Here is a 17400-nt window from a genome sequence, read left to right on the forward strand (position 1 = left end):
AACCTCAGCTAATGTATGCATGAGAGACATGTTCAGAAAAGATGTATGTCATAAACAATCAACGAGCAGGAATTTCAGAAGGGTTTCATATGTCACAGTATTTCATATTTTTTCTTCTATGACATAAGAGTCACCTCTTAAAAAACTACTTGGAGAAAAGATGCTCCTTAGCTGAGGCCTTGTATATAAACCTTTAAAGCAAAGCTTATACTGGGGCTAATTTACTGTTCTGTTAAAATACAATTTATAATGACACAACTTTAATTGCAGAATCATAAATAGCTGTATTAAAATACCAGTGCTATCTTTTGCTGCATGTATGTATGTATAAAATGTGACCTTAGTAAAGTGATTAGGTTTCTACTCATTCGGCTGATGTTGTTGATATAAAGGATCAGCTGTTTTGGAATGGGAACCATGCATAATTCCCACTATCTGAAAGACACTTCCAAATGTATCTGTAAGACAGTGTCATGGAATATGTTTTGACATTTAGCAGTAAATGTTATCCACCTGCTGTATCTGGCATCCATTTAGCATCTCTCTTACATGTCAGCCATATTTTAATTAGGAAAACAGCACGTTGGAACTGCGTCAACTACTGTAAGTTGTAGCAGTTCCATTAGGACTCCTGTAAGGAGATTTCCAGTGTCTAAGTAAAACCTAAACAACAATTACAGTCACTCATACTCCAGCGAACACCTTTGAAAGGATGCAAACCCCTAAACTACCAAATTTCTTGTAAACACAATCACACAAGCAGGTAAGAATTAAGTTGGTTGTTAGTTTATAGAAACAATATTTTAAGTTCCTGATACAAGTCAGTTCTAACACTGTATATTTGAGTTTCTCACAGCCTGGAAGCTGGAGTTAATTTTCAGAAAAGAACCCAAATCATGACCCATGTTTGGCACTTCAGCCTCCAGAAATTCCATGAAAAAAGATCAAACTCAGCAAGCTACTTTAAAACTTAATCAAGTGTGACTAGTACCAACTTTACTGAAATGAAAGCCAGTACTCAAATTTAAGAGTTGCAGCAAAGACTATTTTTAATATAAAGACACTTCTAACATTTGAAACAGACTGCTATATTCTGTACAAATGTTTAACGCAAGCAGGAATTCCGAGTTAATCTGTACATTGTTCAGCAGAACCTTTACCTGTAAGCATCACCTTAAGTAAATTTTCGAATGAATCAAACTAACCTTTCACTGAAAAGCAAGAAATGCTGGATTAGGCGCGGACTTCCCAAGACTGTCGTTTCTGCGCTGATGTACAGCTATAGTTTTATTATTCATTCTTCCTGGAATTAAGTTTTAATTAAATAGTACTTACTAGAAGTACATACTTTTGACCTGATCATACCTTTCAGTGTCATACTCAGGCTGAGAGTGATGCAACAGTGAAACTCAATTTCCAGAGATGATCATTTCTCGATCTCTCTGGTATTCTAACGGAACACAAGTGCACAGGACAAAATGTTTCTAACAGTGTAGTCCAAAGCACAGTAAGGCAGTAACCCCACATCTTCACCAAGGAGCTATACCCAAGCCACATAAACTCCACCTACATCCTTGTGCCTAGTGCTTCCAGCTAACTCTTAGCAGATTTTTCACTTCCGTCAGTAGTTGAGGCACAAGCCTTTTTCCATCAGCAAGACACAGGGACACAGAATTAAGTTCTTCTGAGCAGAGTTCTAAAACTCCAATCCTGCAAATTTCTACAGATCATTCTTAACTGGGAATAAGTACTCACTTTTGAATCTTCTAAGTGATCTCAGAGCCCCTAGCCTTTGACAATACGCTTATCCAAAATTTAACAACTTAACAAAATTGAACAAAAAAGTTCAACAACTTTGCAGACCATTGCACGTTACAAAACAAACCAACCAAACAAAAAATCAATCCTAGTGTTTAAACACACCAAAAAATATCTTGCCTTGGTCTTCCCCATCCCCGCCAAATAGTATGTGTGTTGATGGTTTATACAGACGTGACCTAGCAGGCCTAAACTGAAGCTTGACCTCACTAGAACAAAAATCCCCCAAGAATGGCAAAGATTCAGAGGGCTAGTTCATATTATCTCATTTGTAGTAACAGTTCAAACCTTCAACTGCAAAAAATGCAAAGCTTTTGTGCCTCTGAAGTTAAGAAACATGGGAATATTCCTTCTTACATCTCAAGTAACTCAGTGTGGATGATGAAAGTGATGTTAAAACTGAATCTCTTTTTTTTTTTTCCCCAAAAAAAATTTCTTTCAGTTACTTGCCTTGGAGTTCTGGAAAGTACGAAATGTGTATTTATTCTCAGGATGCCCAAATTTATTGAATATAGATTTGCCAGCCCCTACTAAGAAGAAGATGAGGTTGATAAGATTATATGAAAAAGTTCTTGTAAATTTATTTTCTTGAGGTTAGTGGCCTATTTATATGTAAAGAAAAATTAAAACCGAAGGCTCAACAGAAGTTACAAAAAAAGCCACTACTTTCCAACAGTATCCAGTGTCTGAAACGCAGTAGAAATAAAGGTGCTGAATGCCAAGTTTAAGTGCCAAGATGCGCAGACACTCAGCAGTCTATTTCAAACCTTAACTGTACCCAATAGGAATACACTGTTTCTACATATACTTTTAGTATTGCAATCCCACACAGAGCCACTGGGTAACAATCAAGTATTCTGAAAACTCAGTATTTAGTGAGTGACTAAAGTAGACAGAACCCAAACTATGTAGCACATTACTCTTAACCCTAAAAGGTTCTGAGACTAAACCTTTACAGGGAGGCCCAACTACATCAATAAAATTCCACCTTCACAGAACAAGAAAACCAGGATACATGGTGTTTGTAACGTACCAGTACGTGAAGAGAGAACACAAGGTTAATAGTTGCTAAACTAAACTGGGAAAATAACATGCCCATGTTTTAAAGATGCACGCAAATACAAATACAACTCTATGGAAGCAGAACTTTTTTTTTTAAAAAAAAAATCATCTTCCATATGCCATATTATCAAAATCTGACAGACTGTCTCAAAATACTAAATGGCTAAAGCCATACTAATGGCTAAATCTATTAATCGAAGAAAAGCAAGGTTAAACATGAGTTTCTTTCACTTCTCATTCGAACTTGCTATCCAGTCATAACTCTTAGAAATTTTACTCACCTGGACCAATTTTTTCCAAAATAGGATAGATTGACTTCAGACATTAACACATGAAGTCAAGAAATAAAGCATTTCCTTAAATTAGAAATTAGGCAGAAAGGTGGCCTTTGTATAAGAAGCATTCTTATAGGAAGAATATCCTCTGTCATTTCAGTGAACAGCACTTCCCTTAAACTAACTTCAATGCCAAAAAGTCATGCATCCAGAGGTTAGGAAGTTCCAGAAGTAAAGGCTGAGATAACCTAAATTCTGGCATTTTTTAACTTCTGAATACTTGACTTTGAAACTTGTATGCTTTAAAAATACAATTTATGCACAGTTTTATATACATATTATTCAGCCAATAATGTATCAGTGATATCACAAGACATTTTTATGTCATAAATTCAATGTCATCATAAAAAAAAGAGCAGATACCTGTTTTGCAGTCTTGTGTGTTCCTTGAGTCACCCTCTTTGTTTTTCCACCAGCTTGCCATTTTGATTTTCCTGTGGGAGAAGCAACTGTTTTAATCAATAATAATGATTTTAATTAGATAGAGCATTCTAAATGCACATATCTCATCTTGCAACCTAATGACAGGGGCACAATTTATGAGTTAAGAGGTTTGTAAAATTGTATATTCTAAATATATATTCCAGAGTTCAGAATGTGGATAATGCCAGAAAACACAGAAAATGAAAAAAATTACAAAGGCAGGCAAGAATTACAGACTTCTTGAAACTAAGACAACTGACCTTTAAGGGCTCAGTGCCTCTGAAAATCATATCATTACAATCTACACGTCAAATACGATACTACTTTTCTATATAGATTTTTTAAAAAGTCTGCTCTTGAATTACTTCAATCAGATATTACAGAATTAAAACAAAGAATATCTTTCTTAGGAAAAACAAATGTAATAATTTAGTTCTTCTTGAACTGTTCAAACAACCTACCAGAAGATTTATATATTTTCTGCCAAGAAAGACAGGGAAAAACAGAACTTAGGACTGGATTTAGTTCACCTACATTTAGGTTGCCAAAGGAAGAGAGAAAAACATTCACAGAGCATGAGGCAGTTCCCTTAAGATCTGAAATGCCTTCTCAAATGAAGTGACTTTAGCAACTAAGCTTCCAAAATCAGCTCAAATTCCCACAGTCAGAAAGGATGATTTCAGGTCTCAGTGCTGTGGTGGCAGCAACTTCTTAACAGATTAAGAGTTATCTTTGCATAGATAAATTTGTGTTAGCCTAGACTTACCTAACATGTTTGCATTTAATCTTTGAGACTTACTTAAGGGTAATAATAAAAAATTTTTTTTTTAAAGTTTTATGCTTCCAACGGTGCCTAACTTGCACTACAGGAAAATCACAGGATCCAATTACCAAAAACGTGAGGAAGTTCAGACAAAATACTAACTATGGCAAGCGTACTCTCTAGCACAGATTACATCTAAGTAAAAGTTTCAAGATTATTTAGCTGGATGAAGCTAAGCAAATAAATGCATTAGTTGAACACAGTTCCTTCCTAGACCCTGAAGATCATTCTTGAATTTCAGAATTGTCCAGTTGAGCTTTTAACAGTTCTTAGGCCAAATTCCCTAACACAGTCCAGCTGTTTTACATGGTGCTGGTTATGTAAAACAGCTGTAAACCTGTCTTAATCAAGCAGTTGTACAGCTGGTCTGCATCATTGATTATTACAGGGAACAAGGCCTTTAATTTTAAAACAAATTAAAAATTATTTGCTTGATAATTCATTTTTAAAATGCTACATTAGCCAAAACAACAGGTACAAATTAATATATTCAACTCAATTTAGCAGTATTCAGGAACAAATTTGGTTCAGCTACCATACGTATAAAAACTGCCTACTCACTGAAAAGCTTAAACTGCAGATCAGTTCCATGTCAGACTTACGGTAACTGAAATATTTCAATCACCAAAGTTTCTCTTCTGACATGATTTACATTCTGCAAAGACAGGATTTTAAATGCAACAGCATTCAGAACTCACACAGTGAAAAGGCTTACAAGCAAATATGGGTATGTTAAAATTAAAAAGGGCAGATGAACACAAAAAAAAGTTGCAGTCTCTTTAGATTCTACAAAACACAAAATACTAATCCATCATTTAAAAACAGGGAATGTCTAAACAAGGCCCCTGTAAAGACAAAAGCAAGTTTTCAGGCACTTTCCATGTAAGGCAGGCATTTACAGAAAACAAAACTTACATAAATACCAGGTCTTAAAAATTCAAAAGCAAACAGTGTGTGGCAAGGACTAATTCTTTCTTAAGGACCAGAAAGTTTTGTATTTCAGCAGCAGCCACATTTACAGGCTTTGCTATTCTTCTTCTATTAAGTGCCTCTGGTTAGTAGAGGACATCTTCCTTCTGCTTTTGTCCTTTCATATTCACAAGCAGCAACAGAAGAGCGCTGCTCAACGGCTATGCATATGTTCAGTGACCACTGCCAGGTGACTGTACCATACCAGCATTGCTATGACACGCACAGGAACTCAATGACATACGAAGCACATTACCTGCTAGGAATTTACTGAATCTTAAGGAAAGAACAATAGTGACCAAAGATGATCATCTCATTAGCTATTAAGTTGCCAATGTGAAATATACAAGGTAGTGAAGTTTTGCAGCATTCAGGGAGCTACAGTCGTATTTTACACTTGAAGCCCATTTCCTCTCTGTCTGATTATTAAATACGAAGCACACAGGGTTTATGATTTGGAAGACTTCCTGTCACAAAAAGCCAAGCTACTAACATCTCCAAAAAAAAGCCATTGATAAACTATTTTCAAAAGCTCTCTTTTATACTAACAATCTCAACAATCATCCCTCTCATCTTGCTCTTTCAGGTAGGTTTACTGATATGAGAAATGTGGGAATTGCCTTTAAATTCAGTAATTAACAGCAGCCCTCATTCCTGTTCTCACTATGGCAGAGATCGGCTGCGTATGTTGTTTCAGTGCCTTTGACATGGTTCATCATCAGACCTTCAGCATGAACGATAACAGTTTTCAATTATGTTTCTTTTCATCTCCTCCAATGAATCTGAGGACACGATTGGGTAAGCATTCTGTTGTTTTCCTCCAGTTCTCACACGCAGTGTGTCACCTCTTTTCCTCCATGTTATTTATAAAACTGTAAGAGAGTCAGTCTACATTATAGTGCTGTTGCTACATAAAACCAGTCTGTACTCCAGGATCTATCTGCCTAGCCCAGCCAGCAGAGTTGTTCATCTTAAGAAATATTTTTGCAAAAATGAGGCTTGGATGAGACTTGGTTGCCTGAACCTCATTTAAAGTAAGGCAGAGGCAGCTGCCTAGAGGAAGCAACCAGATGAGACTGATTATTTTTGACCCCTTGATTGAGGAAGCATATTGAAGTTTCTAGTATTATTATAAACCATATTAAAAGTTTGTAGAGCAGCAGTAGATATGGTTTTTCTAACTGTACAATGCTAAGGAGAAATGACCGCCTTCAAGCATGGATATAACCAAAATTCTCCATGTTTTTGCACCTCCAGACTGAATTACAGCAACATATTTTGCACAAAGTTACTTTTACAAATCACGGTCTCATTCAGAATACAAGGGCCCTGTATTCACCTACCAGCGCACTAGGCTGGATTTCCATTCATTTCAGTGAAATTCAAGGTTTGAAACTTATGAGCCTTAAAGAATACCCTTCCCTTCATGTTATATTCTGCCAGTTACAATCAGATCCAACGTTGCTAGGGCTTACACACAATGTTTTCAGTCATGACTTTTACAACTTCCTTACTTGGCCAAAGAGCGCCAAGTTTCATGACTTTCATCACATGCTGTGAAACCTATTTACTCCATCAGGCTCTTGCTAAAGCAGTATATTATACTGCAGGCTCCCCAGAGTGTGCCAGGTACCTTTCAACCAAGAAAATATGTTTCCTTACTCTGAAATGCTTAATCTACAAATGAATTCTATATGGCGAGAGCCCAAACGATTTCAAACAAATAGGAAATAAGAAGGGAACAGTGTCAAATACGAGATTTTCCAACTCTTTGACACATCTCTTAAAAGTTCCAAAGGTACCTTACCTTCCACTAACATTTAAATGTCAAGCCTCCGGGATGTTTTAACTGTTGCTAATACCATTGCTTAGATTTTGTAATAAAATTTATGTGTAGTGCTTATCTGCATGCAGCGCCTCCAATTTCACACTAGGCATGTAAAATAATTACAAAGGAAAAAATTCTGAAATCCTCTGTTGGAATGATCACAGCTTTCCAAGGTGAGCCAGATCTAAGAGACCGCAATAGGCGACTGGTGGCCATAGATTTGGAATGCAAATTTAGATCTGGAGACAGAGTATCAGCCCAGTGAATTTTTCACAGTTATAAGACTCTCCTAGGACACAAAGTCAACTGCACTGCTTATTAGTCTATCCAACAGAATCTGCTGCATATGAATGAATTTTTGGAAGGAGTATTTTCATTTCAATAGTTGAAATACGTTAACAGTCACTATCTCTTCTAGACCATTGCCACCATGTTTTGGATTTTCTCATGTCATTGATCCATATCCGTAACTAGGATTTCAGATCTGACATAATAAGGCTGCATGCTGCTCCAAAACATGTAACGGAAGTGCGACCTGCCATTCCAGAAACCTCTCTCTTTTTTAAGGAAACGTTTCTTATTGACAGGAACTATATATTTCCATCAAGGAATTAGAAGGTTTTGATTGCAATTCTTTTCATTATTGCTCTTTTACCCATGTCCTCTATATAAAATACCCAAGTCTTTCAGAGGAGAAGTTAAATGGTAAGACGGACACAAGCACACAATTTTTAAATTAAATAGAAAAAGAAAGGATACAAACTAAAAAAATGAATCCAACATTTTAATTTATCAACCCTCTATAACAGTACCATTAGAAATAGCAAATGCCCATACCCTGTTTCTGCAGAAAAAAAAAAAATCTCATATGAATGACAGTATACAAGATAAAATGTTAAATCACACGCTGTTACAGCCAAAGCAATACCTCTGAACATTACGAGCAGAAGAAACTGCCTGAAGACAAAATTCTGCTTTGTGTGGAAGAGCTGGAGGGCTGGCTCAGGCAGCTTGAACCTTTGGCCTGATTTACACAACCCCTGAACGAGTCAGAACTGTCCTAATTCACAATATTGCTGTATCTTTCCTCAGGGACAAAATACATATTGAACGATCAGCATAAAATGAATCAGCGCTCGCTGACACCAACATATATACCCTCTATGCCACAACAAGGGTCAAGAGATAAAGGATCTGGCTTTGCCAGACTTTCATTAGCCACAAGTTCCTTTCCATAGGGAAGTTTTTCATCAGGCAATTATCATCATATCCTTTGTATTGTGCAAAAAGGTCAGCCTATGAATTAATGAAGAAATTTTAGAAAGAAGAAAGCACCAGTGACAAAAAGTTTAAAAATTACAATGGTGCCAAGACAACCAAAAGAAGGAAATTAATATAGCTACTTGGATTTTAATTATCATACATAACAACTATTTAATTAAGGCTAAAAATTCACTTTTACATTCATTCCTTATGTTTTGGCAGAAAATGTGAGAGCAAACATTAAGCTATAACTCATATACACTCATTTTTAAGAGAAAAGTCTTACTTGAAAGTTTCTCAGAGAATATTACAAGCAAGGTAGTATTAAAAAATAACAGACTCTGAACAGAAATTGAATCAACTCATAAGTAGCTCAAAAATACTGTTAGAAATATACTCCAAGTTCCTTTTGCACATATCATTCATATTACTACCCTCCCCAAAAGTGTAATTCAGAAACTATAAATGCTTTGGGTCTCAATTCTATTCTTCTTAAGTGAAATATATGACTAGTTCAATAATATCAATGGATCTACTAACAGAACCAACAATACGCAGGCAAATGTAAGACCAGCAAATAGATAAATGCATCTTCTGGAAACAGACGTAAATGAAGCTGCCACAAGAACACAGAACCGGCCCACTTAAAAATCCATCTAGTGATGATAATAAACTGAGCAGCTGTTGCATGTGACCCAAAGCTGGGAGGTATGCATTCTACTCAGTCAGATTATGCTGAAGTCTTAAATTATTTTCAATTTCTCTTCCTACATATAGTTAACAAAGATTCATAGTACATGTTTCTCTGCTGACCAGTTAGCGCTTACTAAAAGGCCGCTATACAAAACGTACTGTGATAGCTGGGACAACACTGAAGTAAAAGGGTCAGAACCTGAAAGAAATTAGGTTTGTAATTACGTTTAGGATGTTTAGCTGACAAACATAATTTAACTGTCATTCTGCTTGTCCACTGTTCAACAGCCTTCAGAACCAAATGCAATGTCCTTCATGAAACCTACACAAATGTCCACGTACAATCCTCTAAATAGTTTTTCAAGCAACTCATTGTCTTCTGTGACTTTAGACTTTTCAGCTTAAAAATAAAAAAAAAAAATATCACAAATACACCTTAATGCATAAAGCGACCCAAGGGCAGTTTAAACTTTGCATCAGTTCACTTCACACATTAGGTTAATTATCTCGTAACTTAGACATAACTTTTCACAGAAGTATCTTTTCCACTCGGAGAATCACAGAACAGCTGAGGTTGGAAGGAACCTGTAGAGATCACCTAGTCTAACCTCCCCAGATAAAGCAGGGTCAGCTAGAGCAGGTTGCCCAGGACTATGTCCAGTCAGGTTTTGAGCACCTCCAAGGACAAAGACTGCCCACAGTTTCTCTAGGTAACTCGTTCCAGTGTTCAACCACCTTCACAAGCAAAAAAAAAATTCACTTTTAGACACCCCTGCCTAAGTTTCAAAAGCAGTAGCACCTGCACAGGGACATGCAAGCTACAAAAATAGTAGAGATGATGTCCTCAAAAACAGCATTCTGACATCTGGAACAGCTTGAGCAGTACAAACATTAACATCAACTCCTGACTCCTTAAGTCATCATACCACAAGAGAATATTGTAACAGTAAAAAAACTGTGCTGAGGACTTGCATCACAGAAAACCGTCCCCACACATCCCCTTCCTTAAAGATTCTTCACAGATGTTTACCAAAGACTGAAGTGATACCAAAAGAAACTTCCAAACTTGTTTTAGAGCATAGAGAGCAATTTGTTGGACTGTTCTAAGCCATCCCTATAATTTTGAACTCCCAAGCCATAAAAGATCAGTTTAAGACAGCATTAATATAGCACACAAGTATCTTGATAATATCAGCAAAAGAGAACAGTCTTAGATGTTGCTTACAGACAAAATGAAAACAGTTCTTAACCTGTCACTATGAAGGTTTTATAAAGTGATCTGTCAACTGCAGGGTGCATTTTGGAAAAAGCTTTAAAATTATACTGTGTACGCTAAACATAACCATTTATTTTTTTATAGAGAAATCCTATGTAAGAAACATGTTTCCAGGTGAGCAACTCCGGTGGACAAGGGGATGAAAGCAGAAAAAGCTGGTGGAAGGCTGTTGAATACATACCATCATCTTCTTTGTTTTCCAGTGGAACGCTCCATGCGATTAGGTTCCTTGCTGTACGTCCCTCTTCTGCAACTATTTTCCTCACTTTGTCATGGCTATTAGAGCGTTGGAAAGAAGCCTGAAAATAAGAAACACAGGGATGGGACAAAAAAAAAATCATATAAGTTTTTGTTTTGCTATGTTAATTTCATCCAATATGTGGCTAAACCATCCAAAGCGGGGTGCGTGGGTACTGAATTTTCTTCAAATATCCAAAACAAGTGTACATATTCATTTCCACAACCATTTTTCTGCAGATAGATTCATCAACATGACACAAGAGTTACTACTGAGCCCTCAGTATGGGTATGTCTACCCCACACATTTTTAATCTCCATTTAATTGATTGTCAATGCTGCTAGAGCATCACATTAGACTTTGCAAATGTTTTAGTTACCTTGTGTTAATTAGAACTAATTACTCAAGATAAAAGCCGTGTGAGACCAAAATACATGAGTTAGCTGACTGGAGAGAGCCTGGAGAAAGGCACAAGATTTATCAGAACCAGCTGAAACATGCATAAAAACCCCACCTCTCTTTCACTGAGAAGACAGGAACCTAGAAAGTATTTCCTGGCAACTAAAGTTAGCTGTTATTACTAGAAAGCTGGAGCTGTTCAAAGACAGAATGAGAGACACTGAGGATGAACTTCGTTTACCTAATAAATATATTTCATTGCATTTGCAAAACACGTCATCACAAGTGAAATCCAACATTGAAACCAAATATATTAAGAAATCTTCGTATCAACTGACAGATGTCAATTAGATAAAATCTTGCCTCTTCCACAGTGCAGCAAGTTACTCCTCAGAAAATAATTTGCAACAAAGCCAAACCATATACTGTAATGATAAATTTATGTGCTGTGATAGCACAAAACTGCTGACCAAGTTATCTCCAAACACTGACAAACTTAATCACAAAGAAGTTACACGAACCCAAATATTATTTTATTTTCTATAGTGCTAATCGGAAGATGTGTTTTTCCTCTTTCGTTCTTACCACCATATGACTCGAGCCTGCAACCATCTTGTTTTATAGTACTAGTACATCATTAGAGAGAAAATATAGTAAAAATGACTATGGCAGATGAGCGGCTAAAATTTATTAAGATGGTAGGAAACACAACACAAATGAGGAACTGCTTTTACTTTGATGCTTACATACTAGTATTTAACTTAGTTTTCTGTCATCCAGATGTCCTTAATTGCTTGTTTCAAAGCCGCAGTGTGCCATCTAGTGCTCTACAGACCTACCTAGAGATATCACCATGTAATACAATGAAAACAAAGAAAAAATAGCACTGCTAGTAAGTGAACTTTGGGAAAACCTAATCAAATAAATAGCAAATTATACATTTTGGCCCAAAGAAGCCCAAGCAAAGCACGTAAAAAAAACAGGATCTGTACTAAACTGGTTCTAGTCTTATCCTTTTTCTATACAATTAATTGCCTGTTCTCGCCAGGAATTTTTAGTAAGAGCGACCACATCTGCTGAATCAAGTTTGGTTTGGGTTTTTCATCCCTTGTTGCTTAACGATACTTTCCATCATCGATCTAAGAGTGAAAGATCCATGAATGTCATATAACTGTTTTAAAATCACTTTAATCTACTGCGTAAACTCCCAATGTAAATACTTGTGGTAGCTTACTTCACAACAGAGTAGAGTAATTTTAACTTAGTTGCCTCTGAAACGCATCCGTCTTAAAACCAAAAGAAGAACGTTCGGACTGCATTTTGCATTCTCAAATCTTCAAAAAAGACCCAACCACTCACCTTAGCTGCAAGTAAGGCTAATCTATGGCATCCCCAACTGCCAAAAATGGAATACACAAATAAACCTTTCCTCATTTATTGCATCTTTTCTTTCAAATCCTCCACCGGCAGAGTGCCCACTCAGCACAATCAATGTAGTATTTAACTACAACTTTCCTACAGCATACGCCATTCATTCTTGCCATACACAGAGGACACGGAAACCATTTGATTACTTTTTATTTTGTTTTATTTTTTTATGCTGTGTGTTCCATTTCATCCTTCGCTGGTCTTCCTGTCTTCCAGGCTTACCTTCCCTATTCCTTTAATCTTTTTTCTCATGTTTTCCAGATGTCAGACTTAAGTTTTCTGACTCTAAGCACTTACGGTTTTCTATTTCAGATTGTCTCGAACTGATTCACATCTGTCTTTGAAATACAATGTCCACAACCAGATATAAATACCTCAATGGACTTTCTCAATGCCAAACACTGTGGACAGGTTATTCACATCTTACAGCTTACCCTCCCATTTGATCATCTCAAAATGATGCATGGGGTTTTTTTGCAATACGATACTATCTTTTCATCACTTACGATACAGTTGTAACACATACGGCATGACATACCACACACAGATTCGCACGACTTCTATAGTCACAGAATAACAAAGCCTGAAAGAGACCTCTGCAGGTCTAGTCCAACCCCAAGTCCCATCCCCTGGTCAGAGCTGACCCTACTCTTCCTAGTATAGAAGCAGAATTTCTCTCGTTGCACATACGACGTTCTATAATCCCAAGGTTCCTTTCTGCACAACTGCCGCCAAGACAGTGTTTTCCACCCTTATTTCTGGAGATTATTACTCCCATGTAAGTGTAAAACTTTGCATTAGTCCACACCAAACTGACTTTTAAAATTACTTCTTTTTTTTTTTTTTTTACAAGTCAGAAAGGCTTGTAAGGAAAGCAGGGTATCTCAACATGGCATTTCCAAGTACTTTGTGTCATGAAACCAGAGCCTGACTCAAAATTCTAATCTCCATGACCTAGACATCAGTCAAAAGAAAACAAACTCTTAAAGGAGGTCTCCACAGGACCGTCAGCAATAGTGAAGCGTACAGCTGCTGAGAAGTATGAACTGCTGTGCCAAAAGCCATAGTGGTATCAACACATTTGACTAGACAAGAGCAAGCTTTAATACCCTCCTTCACATGAGTGAAGTGACACTGACGCACAGGTTTTTGATCACTTCCTCGAACTGAATCCCCATTTGCTACTTAACTACCCACAGAAGTTACCTTTTTCAAAGTGCTCTAGATACAACCATCTGTTAGGCACAGGAACTACAAATTTTTTTAGCCTTAAAGAGCAGGTTTCTGTTATTTAGTCTGCACTGCTTCTTTGCGTGGCTATGAATATTAAAGGACCATCTATGAGGATTCTTGTTTTAACGGTGTTCATAGACATAAGTACATCGCTGTCAACAAGACCACCGGTTTCATCCATGGCATTCTCAAAGAAAATAACTTCAGCTCTAACCTCAGCCACTTCACACAACGCCCTATTCGTGTAACCAAACTATGGTCTTACACTAGAGCACAGGCTGGACGAACACAGTTTAAACGGGAATCAGCTGAAACATGTGTTAAAGTGCAATAAACCTCTATAATGAAGCAAAACTAGAAGAAATACTCTAATTTCTTCTACAGTAAAATTCATTTTTCATGGTTTCTCACCATATTGTCAATAAATTAAATTGATTCCGTTTCTCGAATCAGTACTTTCAGAGAAGGTACAAAGTGATTTATCAATGAATCCCAACATGAAAAAATAGTTTTTCTTGCAGTAAGAAAAATCCTCCTCATACTGTTAGAGTAGCTGAATGTCTTACCATCATGTTATAGCCTTCCTCCACATCAACAGGCTCACTTATTATATTTTTCGATGACCCCATTGAGTTTTCATACCTGTGTCAAAATAAATGCAATTAATTATTTTCACTTAAACCACTTGTAAAATTAATTTTAGCTTCTTAGTAACAGTTATGTCATGAACATCTGATGAACACAGTAAAGTCTTCAGAAGACTGTTTTACTTGTAAAGTGTTTGCATTGCTCCTTATTAAAAGTAGCCAAAAGCCCAAGGAGAAAACAAAAAGAGAATAACCCTACAGAAAAATGTAAATGTGTATGTAGTAAGACAGTAAATAGTACAAAGACTATTAAAACTTTAAAATAAATCATTGCATGGACTGCTCTAGAACAGTGAAAGGCCAGCAGAACAATCTTTCCTGTGATACCAGACCAGGCAAGTGGGTTATTAGTTCAAAAAGAAAAATTAATCAGAGACATACTAAGAAATCAGTATCAGATAATTAGTGGTGAAGCAAAATAAAGGAAAACTTCTGCTCCTATCAAAAAAAAAAAAAAAAAAAGTGATGGTACCTGTAGAAGTCAACTGTGAGAAAGTGACTACCTTTATCCAGTTCTGAACTTCAGAACCATTGCCACAAGTGCAGAAGTGTATGGGACTAAATATTTACAGGTTTATCAAGAATTACCAGAACAGTGATAACAATTCTGAAATAACTCAGGTTCAAGGTGGAAATAAATTCTAGCCAGCTACTGATGAGAGTGCAAACACTCTCCTGCAACAGTTCTTATTCTTCTGAAGAATCTGATGCTAACCAGAAGTTAAAGACACTTCTAAACTATCAGAAATTAGGTAACAGAACAAGATTAACCTTTAATCAGATCCAAAGTCAGAATTCGTTGGTCTTTATCATTAACAATACCGCTTTAAGGGGGCTGTTCACTTGTTCTCATATTGCACCTTGTACTCCTCATGAACTGCTTGATTTTTCTAAAAGTAAATAGCCAAAACCTACATCAACTAATGGGCAGTTGTTAAGATTTGCACTTGTTTGTATCCTTTAGAACAACCTACTGAGCTTACGGAAACTGAAACATTCTGCAGCTGGTTGAAGGAAGCTGAGTTTCTGAAAACAAAGTAAGATTGTATTACAGCATCACTTCAGATATCAGGGTAGGCCCAGCATGAAGAGTCTTCAAACAACGAGGTATCTCAGAGAGCTGTGCTTTTGCCCACCAAATTAACTTGATTATAATCAAGGTGTAATAAAAGCTCATTAAGTTGACATATGTATTCAAGGAAAAAACCTGAGGGCCAAAGTATCTTCCAGTACTGCAGTGCATTTGGAAACGATTTAGAAACAAAATGCTGTATTGAGAAAAACGTGTAGAAAAGGCAAACCCTAACCCTGAGGACGCTGCAAGACCTCCCTACTGTCAGCTTTTGTAACCACGATTTCCTCTCTGACAGCAAAGGGAAACCATCAGTTTAAATTATGAACATCGTTAATAATTCTAAAAATGCAAGTACTGATACACCTTACTGCAGTCCCTAAGAGTTTACAGTGAGTTTTCTCAGTACATGTGCCTCTCCCTTCCACACCTACAGCTTTCACACCACCAGAAAGGTACGCCCGTGCAGTAGCAGTGAGGTTTACAACCACAGACGGCTCCCTCAGACGGAGCCATTCCAGGTTTCCCCACAGACTGTCCGCGACGGCGGGCTTGGGCAGGAGGGACTGGAGAGAGACTGACTGGCAACGGACAGGCCCCGTTCACCGCGAGGCTGAGGCTGGGCTGCCGCGGGGCACCCCCGGGAGCTGCGAGGCCCCGCTCCTCGTCAAGGCGCCCGGCCAACTCCCCCTCACGGCAAGGCCTAACCTACACCCACCGGTCCCGCTCGCCGCCACGGGCTTCCCGGTTGCCTGTAGCAACTGGCCTCACTCCCTCACCCGCCACTGCGCCGCGCCGGGCAGGGCTGGGCCGCCCGGGAAGGCCGAGGGCCCGGAACCGCCCGCGGGGCCAGCGCTTGGGGGCTCCGCAGGGCGGAGGAGGGGGAGGGCTGGCCCGCCGCCATCTTGCCCCGCCGCCGCGCCCCGCGCCGCCCTGCCGCCGCGCCCCTCCCCCGCGCCGGGGCGCGCGGAGCGGCCACTCACGCTCTCCGCCGCGCCGCGCCGTCCCGCCCGCGCGCGTCCCGCCGCGGTGATGTCATCGCATCCCGCCGCCAGCGACCGCCCGCCCGAGCGACTGCCCGCCCGCCGCCGCCGTGCGCTGCGCTGGTGCCCCCCCCACCAACCCCGGCCCGGCCCGGCCCGGCGAGCCGCGCATGCGCCACCCGTGCCGGTGAAGGCATTGCCCTCACCTGGCCTCCCCGCTCCCGCCTGCGGCGTGGGCTGGGGCTGAGGCGGCGGCGGCGGCTCTGCCCGTGACCCGGGGCGGGGAGTGGTTCCCGCGGTGCGCACCGGCGGCGGCTGCAGCTCTCGGGGCCGGGCCAGGCCGGCTGTCGCCCGGTCAGCGCTGTGAGAAAGCCTTGACCCTGAGGCGCCGTCAGCGCGGGCCCCAGGCCGAGGGGACCGCTGAGGGGATGGCGGGCAGTCCCTCAGCGTCGAGCCCTCTTCCCCGCAGCGGGGAGCTGGAAAAAGGAGCACATTGGATACGTGCGAGCCAATAAATACTTGGGTATGATGTGTTGGGTGTATGTGCAGGCAAATAGCAAACCAGGAGCTAATCCTAGGGTTTAACACTGGGGAGGTGTGAGTTAGGGTACGGCGTCCGCCTTGGCGGAAGATGGGTCTCATCGAGGGGCCAGCCCTTTTCATGGGATCTGAGGCCTGGAAAATGTGGTTTGTGAGGAAATACTGGACAAGTTGGGTCTGTTTAGCCAAAAGAGAAGAAAAAGGGGATGTGGTAGGAGTGCTCAGGCATGTAAAAGCACGGTTGTGAAGAGGGAGAGGATAATCCATTTCCCCCACTGTGACATGATGAGAAGTAAGAGGCCTAAACTGTAACCAGACCAATTCAGGTTGTCATCTCTAAAACATAAAAAATAATACAAGGATGGGAATA

At 39.3% G+C, this 17400-nt stretch overlaps 1 protein-coding gene across 2 annotated transcripts in view; it reads right to left on the reverse strand.

Annotated features, from left to right (window-relative positions):
• Positions 1 to 16546, reverse strand: part of SCAPER (S-phase cyclin A associated protein in the ER) — a 164857-nt gene extending 148311 nt beyond the window's left edge. For both annotated transcript variants that reach the window (XM_086471462.1, XM_086471461.1), the window contains exons 1-4: positions 16491 to 16546; positions 14355 to 14430; positions 10672 to 10789; positions 3579 to 3649 (exon numbers count right to left, since the gene is read on the reverse strand). In XM_086471462.1, the coding sequence (XP_086327588.1) occupies positions 3579 to 3649; positions 10672 to 10789; positions 14355 to 14430; positions 16491 to 16546 (321 nt within the window). The remainder of the gene's footprint in view (positions 1 to 3578; positions 3650 to 10671; positions 10790 to 14354; positions 14431 to 16490) is intronic.
• Between the last annotated feature and the right edge of the window lie 854 nt (positions 16547 to 17400).

Source organism: Leptosomus discolor, chromosome 11 (assembly GCF_034619465.1).
Source record: "Leptosomus discolor isolate bLepDis1 chromosome 11, bLepDis1.hap2, whole genome shotgun sequence".
NCBI lineage: Eukaryota > Metazoa > Chordata > Aves > Leptosomiformes > Leptosomidae > Leptosomus > Leptosomus discolor.